The sequence below is a fragment of the Chelonia mydas genome, chromosome 2, assembly GCF_015237465.2.
Source record: "Chelonia mydas isolate rCheMyd1 chromosome 2, rCheMyd1.pri.v2, whole genome shotgun sequence".
NCBI lineage: Eukaryota > Metazoa > Chordata > Testudines > Cheloniidae > Chelonia > Chelonia mydas.
Window position 1 is genome coordinate 35,668,635 of NC_057850.1, and position 14,365 is coordinate 35,682,999.

The window sequence follows — 14,365 nt, forward strand, 5'->3', positions numbered from 1 at the left end:
TTTATGTTTATGAATCTGGTTTGTGGCATTTTCCCTAATTAATGTCAGGTGACTTCTCTCCTTTCATTAAAAGTTTCTTTTCTACACTCAGACTCTGTGCTTGCGAGTGGGGAAGAATTGCTTCTCAGAGGCACCCAGGGGTGGTGTGTAATTTTCCCAGATTACTGGGTGGGAACTCAAGCCAGTTTTGTGTTTTATTGTTGAAAAGGAACCCCTAGATATTGAACCTAGCCCTGACTGCTGCCAGCTCCACCTGGCAGAAGGGTTACATATAAATAAATCTTTAGATATTAGATACTAAAGGATTGGCAACAGAATTATTAGGTAAAATCTGAGTAATATATTGGCGTGGCTGTGTGGCTGATCTCTTGGGATTAGAAGAACCTTTGTTTGATTAAATTGGTATTAAATAACCACTCATCAAGTGTAGTGTCTGGGTGGTGAAACAAGGGCTGGGATGCCAAAGGAGACTACAGTTTGGACTTCCTGTTAACCAGCGTGGTGAGACAGAAGTTTACTTTTGTAACTGGCTTGGTATATTCTTATGGAAGAATAACCACCAGTTTGTGTTGGATCTGCCTCATTTATTAGCAGTTTGTCCTTAATCTGGTATTCTTTGCTGTGTAAATGTTTGGGCCCAGGCTGGAGCCCAAAATCTGGGAGCTTGCAAAGGGAGAATTTCCCAGAGCCCGGGCTCCAGCCTGAGCCCGAACATCTATGCCGCAATTAAACTGTCCCATAGCCCAAGACCATCACCCTGAGTCAGCTGACATAGGACAGTGAGGGTTTTTTCATTGCTGTGTAGACATAACCTGTGAGGCCTGAAACAGCTCCCAATGAAAAGTGGTAGAAAACTCCCATTTATTTAAATGGGAGTGTTTGTTCTATGTGTACCCCATTTGGACATATGTAAACTGTAAAAAACTTTTTAGTCTGCAAGTGACAGAGATTTAATTGCTAAGCACTAGAGGACAAGAGCTTTTATATTAGCAGTTGATTTTAGAATGTTTACAGTCACTTTCATGGAAAAGTAGATTTAGTTTAGCCAGGATATTTTGTTGTTTGTATTTTTTTTAAATGAAATTTAATTCCTTTCAATAAATGCTTAAAGTTGTCCAGGCATATTCATATTCTCTTACACATCCTCTCCTAAACATAGCTAGAATAAAATCAGTATTTTAAGAGAATACTTTAGGTTTAGTATTCACAAAACAAACTAGCAAAATATTAGTAGCATGCATAATTTTTAACATTCTTTCAACATTATGCTCAATATAATATGTGCACCAGGACTTGTGGATGACAAACAAATGCTTACAATTTAGTTTAAAGAATAAAAATAAGTTAAATACTAATTCTTAACTCCACAATATTATAGGGATTAAATAGTATCTAGTAAATTGTTCGTTCTTAAAAGTTTAGGATAGACTTATTTTCTTGATGATATTTGATGATTAATGTTTTGAATTACTGTGAAAAAACTCAAACTACTGAGGTGTCATTCCATCAAAATCAGAAGGATAAAATGTAATAAAAAATTAAATTTGAACCATGTGGATGTTCATAATACAATCAGAGGTATCACTGTGAATAAAGCTGAGATTACCAAATTTGTGCCACTTAAGTTGTAAAATTGCTGTCAAATACTTTTGGAAGAAAAACATTAGTATTGCATCAATTATCCATTTTCTTTTCTTTTTTAAACTGCACATATAGAATATGACAAAATTAAAGAAGGAAAAACAAGTGCATGCTCACAAGTTTCTTAACAAAAGAATTTCATGCATAATATCTACAACACTTTAAAGTTTTATGGTTTTTAAGATGAATAATTATGAAACATATAAGGCCCATTCCTGCTCTCACTTAAACAAGAGCAAATCCTTTTGATTTCAGTGGGAATTCCATCTGTATAAGTGAGGGCAAAATCTAGCCTTTAGCATTAAGAATACTCATCAAAATAAATAATGTTAGACAGAAAAAGGCTCTAACCACTTTGTCTTCCTGGAGTTCATATCCATGAAAGCAAGAAAGAAAGGACAGAAAAAGACAAAGAAGGAAAGACAGTTATTTCCATACTGAAACCAAGAACTAGTATTTGTTAGTAAAAATAAACAAATTTCAAGGAAATTGATTCACATATAGCTTTTTGTTTCTTCTAATTATGAAAAGTATATGGTGAAAGGGATGTTATTTTATTGGTTTTCTTCAAGTTGTTTATGAATTACATTTTCAAAAAAAGTCAAAGTACAAATACATGCACAAAGAAAATTATTTTAATAAAAACAATTTAACAGTCAAATCCCACCTGCCTTATTAAAACAAATAGTCAGTGGAGCTCATGTGAATAAAGAATGCAGGATTTGGCCCGGGTGTGATAGGTCCTACTCCTACTAATGATTGCACGGATGGAACCCTTGCACACTTGCACAGAAGCCCACTGGCTTGATGTCAATGGGATTCTGGGTGGGCAAATCTCTTTGAAGGATTATAGACTAATGCAATTGGAAATAAGAGACTGATAGTGACATAGCTCATACAAAATATTAGAGTTTGAATCATAGACGTAAATTAAGACAAATTTGCCCCAACTGTTTATTATATGTTATGTAGGATATACTTTATTCTGTGTTTGTCTTGTGCTTTTTTCCTTTGCATGTTTATGAAAATATATGGTTGTATTAATATTGCCATACTATTTTTCTTGGCGAGAAGGTTGTCTTTTTAGCTGCCTAAAAATGTAACAGGAAGCACATTTTAGAAAACAAAAAATATTCAAAATTATTTCAATCAAAACTATCCCTCAGGCAACCAATTTGGTATCAATGGAGAACAAAGCTTTATAAATGGAAAGATTTTTGATAACTCAGTTACTTACACTTGCCAATACACTGACTAAACTTAGGTATGCTATTAAGAACTTAATTGCACACTTAAGTAGATGAGCTCTCTCCATTTGTTTTACTGCTCTCATTCAGGTATCTGTATACAAACAGTTTGTGCTCTTGCAGACTAGCTATTGAAAATGTCAAAGTACAGTGGGTTAAATTTTAAGCATTTTGAAAGATGTTACCATTTCTAATGGTATTCCCCATTATATAAGTAGGGAGTATCACTGAAAATCATAAAGTCTTTTAAATCACAGAATTTTTGAAGTGTACCACTGTACGTGCAAGTACATTTTTTAACCGTACTGCACCAGGCCATCTTTGCCCCTTGATCTGGACTCGTAGCAAGGCTCCCTGGCCCACAGGAGCAAAAGTGGAGAGATTTAGACTGGGAATGGAGGAGCCATGTGGATGTCCTATGCCCCTGACTCCCCACTTTATAAGTAGCACGAGCAATGCCAGGAGCTTCTAACAAAGAGATTCAGGGTGGGTAGGAGAGGCCATGCATACCTTCAGACACATGGAACCTTGAAGTGCCTACCTGTTTTGCTGCTTTCTCTGTGACTGCCTCTCAGCCACTAGTGAGATGTTCTGGGTAGACAAGTGACAGTGAAGGAGAATAATAGGGTGGGAATAGATCAAATCCCCAAAATGGTTGGAAATAGACAGGAGTGAGGGAGGTGGGTTTAATTTTAAAATAATAGAAACCTGACAAGACTAAATTACCTAAAAGGTTAATTTTAAAAATATAGAACATAAGGAAGGTTAAAGATAAAATATATACAAAAACAGAAAAAAGGAAAGGAAAAGGTAATATAGAAAAATGTAAAATAGATATTAATGTTTAAAAAAGAAGACAGTTAATGGTTTTAAAACTTAAAATAAAATAAAAGACAGGGGCTAGGCAATAAAAAATAATTAATAGATAAGATTTAAAATTAAGTAAAATTAATAAAGAGGCAAGAGGTTAAGAAACAAGATGCTTGAGGTCATGTTTACTCACATATACCTGCTTGTTTTCCATCTACTACTGTCTGTTCTATCTGTTCAGACTGTTAACACTTTGAGGTAGAACTGTTTATTCCTAGTAAATTATTATTGCTACTTAAAAATAAAATAAAGAATTTTTAATATCTGGTTTTGTACATTATCTTTTCATATTTGCCACTACAAAGGACTCTTCTCTCCTACAGTATATGAACTCTATTCCTGAGATTCAGGAAAATGTACTGCTATTATAATAATAATATTTCCAGGAACTGACTGGAAATTACGCGGTTTAACAGTTTTGCAGGTATTTTCTCTTTAAGAGAATGAAGGGCCCACACTACCTATGATTCGCACACACAATTCATTGATGTAGCCTGGCATCATGCCCTTAGTTTTTAAGAAAATATGCCCTTTAGACTATCAGGTTTTTTTAAATAATTCTCTGAGTCTGGTCACCTACATCCATTTATGAATTCTGCTCTTATGACCCATCTGGATTATTTTCCTATTCTTACCTGAGTTTATTTTAAAAGTTACAGCCAATATAAATTATATCCAGTGGCCTAAATAAGTTTATGTCAATCTTGGATACTCATTTAAAAAAATTTGGTTATTAATGTATTTATAGTTTATTTTCTAGTCTTTAACTGTGAAATATTTTAATAGTCTTCTATATATACCAACATAACTGCACAAATAGAAGACTGCTGCTTTTCACAGTTTTGGCTGTTTTGTTGATCTGTGTTTCACACTTAATAGTTCTTACCTTTAGCGAAAATTTTTTTTTAATTTCACCTTCAAGAAAAATGAATCAAAATACACAATGAGGAGGAGAAAAGTCACTCCAATTCAGCCAACATAGCATTACTGTATATAGACCAAACCAGAGACAGAAAAGATTCATAAACAGGCATGACATGTTTAATTCTTTCAAAAAAATGCACAATCAACTATTCATGATTAACCTGACTGACACAGAAAGATAACATATTAAATAGTGTAATATTTGTTTAAAAAATATTGTTCTGGAAGTTCAAATTAGTGGTAGAAGTGACCTGCCAAGCAGTCTTGTTTTGTTTTTGTAGCTCCCAGCATGAAACTTCCCCAGCTCAAAAATGTTGACCCTCTTAATGACAGTGGTAAGTCTACAAAAGGTGCACATCAACAACTGCATGTACTTGGGTGACCAGATCCTTCCACCAGATCCTGAACTGTGTTAGAATCAAGAAGTCACAACAATGGCCAACTCTTATTTTAAATAAAGGAAGCTGGACATAATGCATAGCAAAATAGCAAGGGATGTAAGCAAATAGAATCCAAACCCACCCACCCCCCCACGCACACACCATCTCACAAACATCCCTCCAAACTCAGAATGTGGTGGGTTAGTGAGAATCCTGTGTGAAGTATAGGATTCAGAGGAAGGAGATCAAATAAAATAAATAAATAAACAGAATACATTTGGGGGAAAACATCCCTTCCTGACCCCTAAAGGTGGTTTGCTGAAACTTTGAAGTACACCATCTCTGCAGTAGTCTTATTCTTTCATAGTAAATAGCTTGAATAATGTCCCAAAGTAACAACAAACACTGCAACAGGCACTGTACAAAAATAAAAACATTTTTGTATTACACATATAATGGTACACACACACACTTGTATCTACATACAAGTTAAATATGTATGTTATATATGTAATACAAATACATTTTTCCTCTCTCTAAAAGAGAAGGGGTAGAAAAACAAAACACTGATCCTGCCTCATTGAGTTGGCACTTTGTGCTGTTGAAAATATCAATTGGGCACCAACTTATCAATGCATGAAAGCTGTGTGTCAGCACTTAATTTTTCAGTTGCACAAGGCTATGCACCTGTTGGCACTGCCTCTTTCAATGTGCAGTTCACTGTGCAGAGTACCAGTCAATATACATTTTACTGTGTAGCCCAACCTCATTCAATGTGCAATTTACACATCTACAGTCACTGCTCAGTTCTCTGAACATATGTGAAGAGTGGAGCCTCATGTTAGCAGATCATTGTTAAAAATGCTCTGCATATTTGCAAAGTGTAATTTACAAAGCTTCTTAACTTTGACAAATCAAATCCATTGTCATCTGAATACTCAAAGGCACTTCTAAGTGAGTGAGCGCTCTCTGTCAAATTACCTTCCGCCACTCAGGCTGCAAAAGGGTTTAAATAAAAATTTTAGAAACTTAACAGCACTCTTATAAGAAAAAAACAACGTGTTTCATCCCAATCATTTTATCCCATCAATAGTAAAAAAAAAAATTAAAAATCAAATAAAAATTGCATGGCCTGATTTTCTTCTCACACTAATATTAGTCAGGAGTAACTCCATTTAAATGAATGAAGTTTATGAGAGTGTAAGTGATATTAAAATTATGTCCAATAAATCCAAGTCACCTGGTCATTGCCAATACCACAGACTACAAAATGTCTCAAGCAATCATGCGAGATGCCCAGAAAAATTGATTATCAGAGGTAGTCTCATAATGAGATGCAAAAAATGTATATTCAGTTGGCCAGATTCTCTTTTTCACAAAGCTTGCAGTTGGCAAAGCAGAGGGGGAGGCTGTCAGGGAACCAGTTACAGCATTCTGATTTTTTAGAGGGTCTTTGGCTAAAGCACAGTTTACAGCAGCCCTGGAACTGCTCTAACCTGAGGCAGCAGGCAACTGTCCCCAAAGGACTTTCCACCGAGGCAGCCAGAATACAACACACTCCAGCCACTCCTCTTCCCCACCCCCAACTAAGACCTGACACTGACCGTGAGAAGGATGGTATAAGAGCCATCTCTATATCTAGTGGAGACTCCAACATCAATGAAATCCCCAGTTAGGAGGATGTGGCCAGCCGCAGCACTGTTTGGCTCACCCGGTCAGTATAAAGAATTTAACTCACTATGGCTGTGGATGCTTTGAGATGTCTCTTAAAACAGGAAGTTACCTAAAAATTGTTGCTTCTTTTACATTTTCCCAAATGTCTTGAAAATTAAAATCTTGCTCTGGCCCTGTTATGCTCTAAAAATCATTGTGGGGAAGTTCCATGGCCTGTGTTATACAGGAGGGCTGACTAGACGATCACAGTTGTCCCTTTTGGCCTTGTAATCTGTGAATCTGCCGTTAAAAATATTTTTATTGTTACTTAGTATTTGTATTGTGGTAGTGCCCAAAAAGCCACAATTAGAATAGGAGTCTTTTTGTACATGGTGTTGTATGCACACATAGGAAGACAATCCCTTCCCTGAAAAGCTTACAATCTACATTAAGACAACCAGGGAGCATGACAATGACTAGAAGAATGAAGGCAACAGTAATAAAATTACACAGATACAAAGACTAACAATATGCATAACTTAATGATTTCAAGTCATGTTTTTATGTACTCAGAGTGTCTCAGCTAAATACAAGATCAACCATATAACATATAATTTAGTATAACTAGTTAGCACATATTCTAAGGGATCAGTTGAGCTGATGTGGCCCTTTAACACCCCTGTAGTCACAGGATAAAAAGGGGGGGTTAACTGGTTACCAATTGTTGTAATAAGCCATAAATCCAGTTTCTTTATTAAGACCATGATTTTTAGTGTCTAGCAAAGTTAAGAATTTAAGGCTCCTCTTTGGAAGGTGTTGTGAAGATGTCCTTTGAGGACGAGGACTAAGAGATCAGATATAGAGGGCTAGTTTTGTGAAAAGTGTTCATCCACTAGTCATAAGGTACTTTTGTCTTGTATCATTGTCCGATGACAACTAGGCGTATGTGATCGGAGCGGGTTTTGCTTCAATATAGAAATAAACCCCTCTCCAACTGCATGCCTTTAGTTGTCATCTACCACCCCACACTGGAACCCCTGCAGGGTAACATTGAACAACTATAACCCGTACTCGACGGGGACCCCATCCTGAAAGAAATCTTTCCTGATCCCCCTCTTCTGGTCTTCAAACAACCCCCCAACCTCTCCAAACTCATCATCAGAAGCAAGCTGCCCATAGACCAAGACACACCAGCTCAAAGCAGCACCAGACACTGCCAGAACAACAGATGCAACACCTGATGACATATCTCCACTGCTTCAATGATCAATACCCCCCACAACACACCTTTCAAGAGGCACGTATAGGACCATTGATATCACGTGTTGTACCTCATCCAGTGCACTAAATGTCCCATAGCGACCATGTGGGTGAAACCAGCCAATCACTATGCTCTCGAATGAACATAAACAGGAAAATGATAAAAGACAAAAACACCATATCACCTGTGGGTGAACACTTCTCACAAAACGACCACTCCGTATCTGACCTCTCAGTCCTCATCCTCAAAGGAAATATGTACAACACCCTCAAAAGAGGAGACTGGGAGCTTAAATTCATAACTTTACTAGACACTAAAAATCATGGTCTTTATAAAGACACTGGATTTATGCCTTATTACAAGGATTTGTAACCCACTAATCCCCTTTTTGTCCTCTGACTACCATGGTATTAAAGGGCCACATCACACTTAATGGTCCCTTAGAATGTGCGTTAATTACTTATGCTGAACTATATGTTTGATCTTATATTTAGCTGTGACACTCTGAGTACCTTTACCAGGCCTGAGGATACAGCTGCGCCACTGCAGCATATCTGGTGAAGATACTCTATGCCGTCAGGAGAGAGCTCTCTCATGGGCATAATAAAACCATCTCAGAGAGGCAGTAGGTATGCCGGCGGGTGAAGCTCTCCCGCCAACATAGTGGTGTGCACGCGAGTGCTTATGTCGGTGTAACTTATGTCGCTCAGGGGTGTGAATTTTTCACACCCCTGAGCGACATAAATTATACCAACATAGGTTATAGTGTAAACATAGCCTAAGAGAAGGGCAATTGTGGCTGCTTTGCACTTCAGCAACTTCCTTTTCCAGTGCTTGCTGCCTCTACATGACCTGCACTGATGTGTATAGCAGCAAAAGCTGACATAAACCTGGATGAACTTGGAATTATGGAAAGAGATCAAACAGGTCCATCAATGATCTTATTTTAGACACAGGAAATAAAAGCAACCCAGTCTTAGAATGAACCATCACAAGGCTGTGTTTCAATCGTTTGTCATCTACTCCATGGTTGTAAGTACAGCTTCCCTCTTCTTATATCTTAAATGATCAATCTGATGGACTTTGAGGATACAGGTAAAAAAAGAGGCAACTATTGATCAAAAATTTTATATCAGAAATTTTTTCTGATGAAAAACTACCTTTTTTGCATAACTGAAATTTTCAGTGGGGAAATTTCAGTTTTTCTGTACAATTTTGAGCCTGGCAGGCTCTTGTCAATTTCACTTTCTGCCAGTAAAATTGATTTCCTTCAACAGAGTAATTGACAAAACGTGCAGGTAGCATCCCCACATTTCAGAGCATTTTTCTGGGTGCCAATTGGTGACACTTTCCCATCACAGAGGTGTCTTCTCATGATGTTTGAGTGTACAGCAATAAAGACTGTCCAATTTTGCCTTTGATAACTAGATAAAATTATTACAGTACTGATTGTATTTCCTATACCAAAAATATTGTTGTAAAGTTATTTAGTTATCAAAAGTAATAATTGTATGTGAGATCCTTCAGGATAAAAGGCTCTACAAAAACTTTAAAAATATATTTTAATTGACTTTCAACATAACCTGGGAGATGTATATACTCTCAGCTACTTTTAGCCACCAGTGAGCAGATTTCTGTGTACTCTGATTTATAACTTGCATTGCTGACATACATATTAAACCTTATTTGCCCTGTTTTTCAGCCTAATGATATGATAAAGAAAGCAACTTCCTGTAAAGTACATACCAATTTCTCTTAGTCTGCATACTATGTGCATGTTGTGCCAATTTACTGAAAATAATCATGCATGTTCCCATACTCACATAAAAAAGGAAGAGTTCAGAACAGTGTCCTGAATATCTGAATCTGTCTGAATCTGAGACAGACTTCTATGCTGAATGTGATTTACATTGTTGTTCCCTATTTTATGTCAAGTCATCACTTTGGGAATTTTATTTAAAATTTTTAGTAAACTAATTTCTCTACTAAACTCAAATATTTTGGTAATTACTTGACTTCTGCTGTACTTGTTTTAATTAAGTATTTTTTTTAATTCAACCTGGGAGTCCACTTGATTTCTCATAATACAAATCATTATGATAGCTCTGAGTATTATTTCTTAGCACACTAATCTTTTTTAAATGAAGCATACATTCTCAAAAGCAAAAAAAAAAAGTGATTTCTTTTCCCTGTACATACTTTGCATTTTGTGTTGCTTTGTATAAGAAAAAAGCAGTTTACAAGCATTGTTTAATTAGCTCCCTCAAATGACACTATGGAGGTAGGTAAACATTATAATACCCATTACTAAACTGAGGTAAAATAAAGCTAAAAGACATCCAAGTGAGCCTGGGACAGGCAAAGCCAGGAACAATTCCTTGCTCTAACTTCTAACTCCCCCAACATGATTGTCACTAAATAAATTCCTTTCCTTCCATATTTAGGGGCTAATCTTGTAATTGGATCCACACAGGCACAAGGATCCACTTACATGGATCCTGCAGCAGAACTGTGGTATGTGTTAAATTAAAAGCAATATTCACTGGTCCACAGGTAGACCAGAGTTCTAATGAAGATTCTTTGTCAAATGGACAACGGCCTAAATAGACCTAAAACAGTTTCCTCCTTGAAGGAAAAATTGTTTGAGTAATAACCATAAGGCATTACTAGTGATTCTGAACAACAGATACCGAACTTGTGGACAGGCACAGGTATGTCCTATGAGATCCATTTTTTCAGTAGATATATTTCCAATAACTAAAGTAACTAACTGTGGACAAATTACAATAATAATCTTCAAAGAACTTCTGTACCAAATTACATCACACTTCACATTAAGCAACATCAATATGAAAATTCAGTGATATTTATTTTAAACAAATTCCATACCTTATTTGAGCGTAAAGACACTCTTCCTCCACAACGTGCACAGAATTTAGTTTGGCAATATGAACAGTTATGGCCACAGCCATCGGCAAATTTTGTTTTGTGGCAGATACCACAGGTCGGGGCATCACTCTTCTGCTCCTGCTGCTGCTGTGATTCTTCACCCATCTTCTTCACCTGCTCCTTATACATTTCAAATTGTTGATGCAATTTCCTGCAGAAGAAAACAGATCAATGAAAAGTTGCTTTATTCAGGTTCATGCATAAATTTGTTCATCAATTTTCAAAACAAATTTAAATAAGAAATACCACAATAAAGAGAAAGCTGAAAAAACTTAATTGATTGCATACATAATGCACTTACTTCATATGTTACATGAAGTTCTACCTTTTACCATCCATTTTAACAGGACTAAACATAAGGGGCTTAGGTTGAGTCTTGGATGTGATCATGTGCAAATCACATACACAGTAAGTCCAGCTACTATAAAGGGGACTTCACTAATTAGTTAATGCTTCTCTAGTGTGTGACCCACTATTGGCAGACATAACAGTAATTATATACTGTGTTATACCACTGTCTCTTTGATTTTTGAACGTTAGCAAAATTGTCACTTATTTCCCCTTCAGGATGCCCTAGAACAAGGGGAAGGGCACAGATAGAGACATTAGACTATCCCTTATAACTTTCAGAAATGGAGCTTGGAAATAGACAGCGGTGACTGGGGAATGTGGAGACTTTACTAGAAGCTAAAGAGAGTCAGGTTGCTGTCTCCACTCTGCTCCTCATCCCCCTGCACTCACGTCATGCTGTTTCCTTCATTGCCCCTTCACTCCCTGGGGACCAGCAGAAGCTGCCCTGAAAGTACAGGAAAGACTACAGAAGACTACAGATATTTGTTCAATATCTACATAAATGATCTGGAGGATGGTGTGGATTGCACGCTCAGCAAGTTTGCAGATGACACTAAACTGGGAGGAGAGGTAGATACGCTGGAGGGTAGGGATAGGATACAGAGGGCCCTAGACAAATTAGAGGATTGGGCCAAAAGAAATCTCATGAGGTTCAACAAGGAGAAGTGCAGAGTCCTGCACTTAGGACGGAAGAATCCCATGTACCGCTACAGACCAGGGACCGAATGGTTAGGCAGCAGTTCTGCAGAGAAGGACCTAGGGGTTACAGTGAACAAGAAGCTGGATATGAATCAACAATGTGCCCTTGTTGCCAAGAAGGCCAATAGCATTTTGGGATGCATATGTAGGGGCATTGCCAGCAGATTGAGGGACGTGATCGTTCCCCTCTATTCTACATTGGTGAGGCCTCATCTGGAGTACTGTGTCCAGTTTTGGGCCCCACACTACAAGGAGGATGTGGAAAAATTGGAAAACGTCCAGCAGAGGGCAATAAAAATGATTAGTGGACTGGAACACATGACTTATGAGGAGAGGCTGAGGGAACTGGGATTGTTTAGTCTGCGGAAGAGAAGAATGAGGGGGGATTTGATAGCTGCTTTCAACTACCTGAAAGGGGGTTCCAAAGAGGATGGATCTAGACAGTTCTCAGTGGTAGCAGATGACAGAACAAGGAGGAATGGTCTCAAGTTGCAGTGGGGCAGGTTTAAGTTGGATATTAGGAAAAAAATTTCACTGGGAGGGTGGTGAAGCACTAGAATGTGTTACCTAGGGAGGTGGTGGAATCTCCTTCCTTTGAGGTTTTTAAGGTCAGGCTTGACAAAGCCCTGGCTGGGATGATTTAGTTGGGGATTGGTCCTGCTTTGAGCAGGGGATTGGACTAGATGACCTCCTGAGGTCCCTTCCAACCCTGATATTCTATGATTCTATGATTCGAAGAGTGCACTGCTCTCAGTGCTGGTACCCAGCACCACAGCCACCTCCAATAGACAAAAGCAGTAATTGCAGGAAGATTCTTATTTATTCTCTGAATCTGGCTGGGGGGAGCAAATATGATACAATAGCTTATATCATCCCCTCCTTTGGAAAACCTGCAGCAGAGGAAAAGTTATTACAAAAATGCTATGGAGTCAATGACATGGAATTCCCAGAACATCCTTTTTGGGGTCATGTTGATCATGGTTCTGAGAAGGTAAAAGGGAGCATACCACTATAAAAAGTATATATCACAAGATACACTGAGAAATCCCACAGAAATCCTCAAAAAGAAAAGGAGTACTTGTGGCACCTTAGAGACTAACAAATTTATTTGAGCATAAGCTTTCATGAGCTACAGCTTCCTTCATCGGATATATCATCGGATGAAGCGAGCTGTAGCTCACGAAAGCTTATGCTCAAATAAATTTGTTAGTCTCTAAGGTCCCACAAGTACTCCTTTTTTTTTTTTTTGCGGATACAGACTAACATGGCTGCTACTCTGAAACCACAGAAATCCTGTGACTCTCTAGGCATGAGTGAGAATGACCTGCTCCACTTCACTGCTTCCTGCTCCCTGGCAATACGTTCGCTCAAGAACTCTCTGATGTAGGCGTAGGAAGCACATAGCAGGAGATAATGTCAGGCCGTCATCATTAACTCCCACTGGAATTTCCAATGAAAACATAGCAGATTTGCTAGCATCTGAAGCAAAAGCCACAAACATTTGAAATGAGGGGTGCCTCCATCATATCCTAGAGTTGACAAGGCTAACCAGACTAAGAAACGACGACACCTGTTAAAGCGTGAATGTGCAGTGACTATAATCTTTAAAAAGGTGCCAACTATAATAGTTTGGCCATGTTGCTAGTATGACCCTATACTGACTACCTAAAATAGTTCTCTATGGAAGAGTGCACAGTGAGAGAGGCTGTGGATGTCCAAAGAGACAGCGGTATAACACAGTATATAAAACCATCCAGCCAACCCTCCAACAGCCTCAAATGGTGGCTCAATGGATAGAATTTGCTCATTACTTCAACCTTACCTAACCCTGATGTGGGAAAAAGGAGGTGATGATCATGATTGATACACAATCTTGCTGAGTCAGCAAGTAAATCAATACCCTATCGAAAACTGTTAAAAATTAATATTTTTATTTTTTTTAAAAACAGGATTTTAAAGACGTGTATAGTGGAAGCACCCCCGAGGAGGTGACAGCTTATTCAGATCTGCTCCGCTCCTGTAACTCACAACACTCCAGTGATGTTGCTATACATTTACGTACATTATATATGCGCAGTGTAAGGGGAGGGGCAATTGTGTGAGTGTCACACCCATGCATAAATACTGGATAGTTTTACTACATAAAATTACAGTATATATAATGCATTATCCACAATCTCATACAAACGGACATACTGAAACAAGAATTTGATTTAATTGGCTACTGACTTTATGACTAGGTATCTGACATACATGCTGAGGCTGCATATTGTAGATTGGAACTCGCATATATCTCAGTTGATATCCAACAGCTGGAAGGGATTCTAGCTAAGAGGTCGGATGCTTATTAAAAAGAAAAAATAACCCTCTGGAATTCTACAGGACTAGCT

The 14,365-nt window shown here is 37.8% G+C and overlaps 1 protein-coding gene across 29 annotated transcripts in view; it reads right to left on the bottom strand.

Annotated features, from left to right (window-relative positions):
- The window catches only part of RIMS2 (regulating synaptic membrane exocytosis 2), a 728,605-nt gene that overhangs the window by 551,145 nt on the left and 163,095 nt on the right, over positions 1-14,365 (bottom strand). For 20 of the 29 annotated variants that reach the window (XR_006288398.1, XM_043539204.1, XM_043539201.1 and 17 more), the window contains 2 exons: positions 10,866-11,076; positions 1,993-2,004 (listed from right to left, as the gene is read on the bottom strand). Coding sequence is in view for 28 of the 29 variants with exons in the window: in XM_043539204.1 (XP_043395139.1) it covers positions 1,993-2,004; positions 10,866-11,076 (223 nt within the window). In the remaining variant the exon portion in view is untranslated. The remainder of the gene's footprint in view (positions 1-1,992; positions 2,005-10,865; positions 11,077-14,365) is intronic. The other 9 variants (XM_043539203.1, XM_043539200.1, XM_043539224.1 and 6 more) reach the window with 1 other exon arrangement.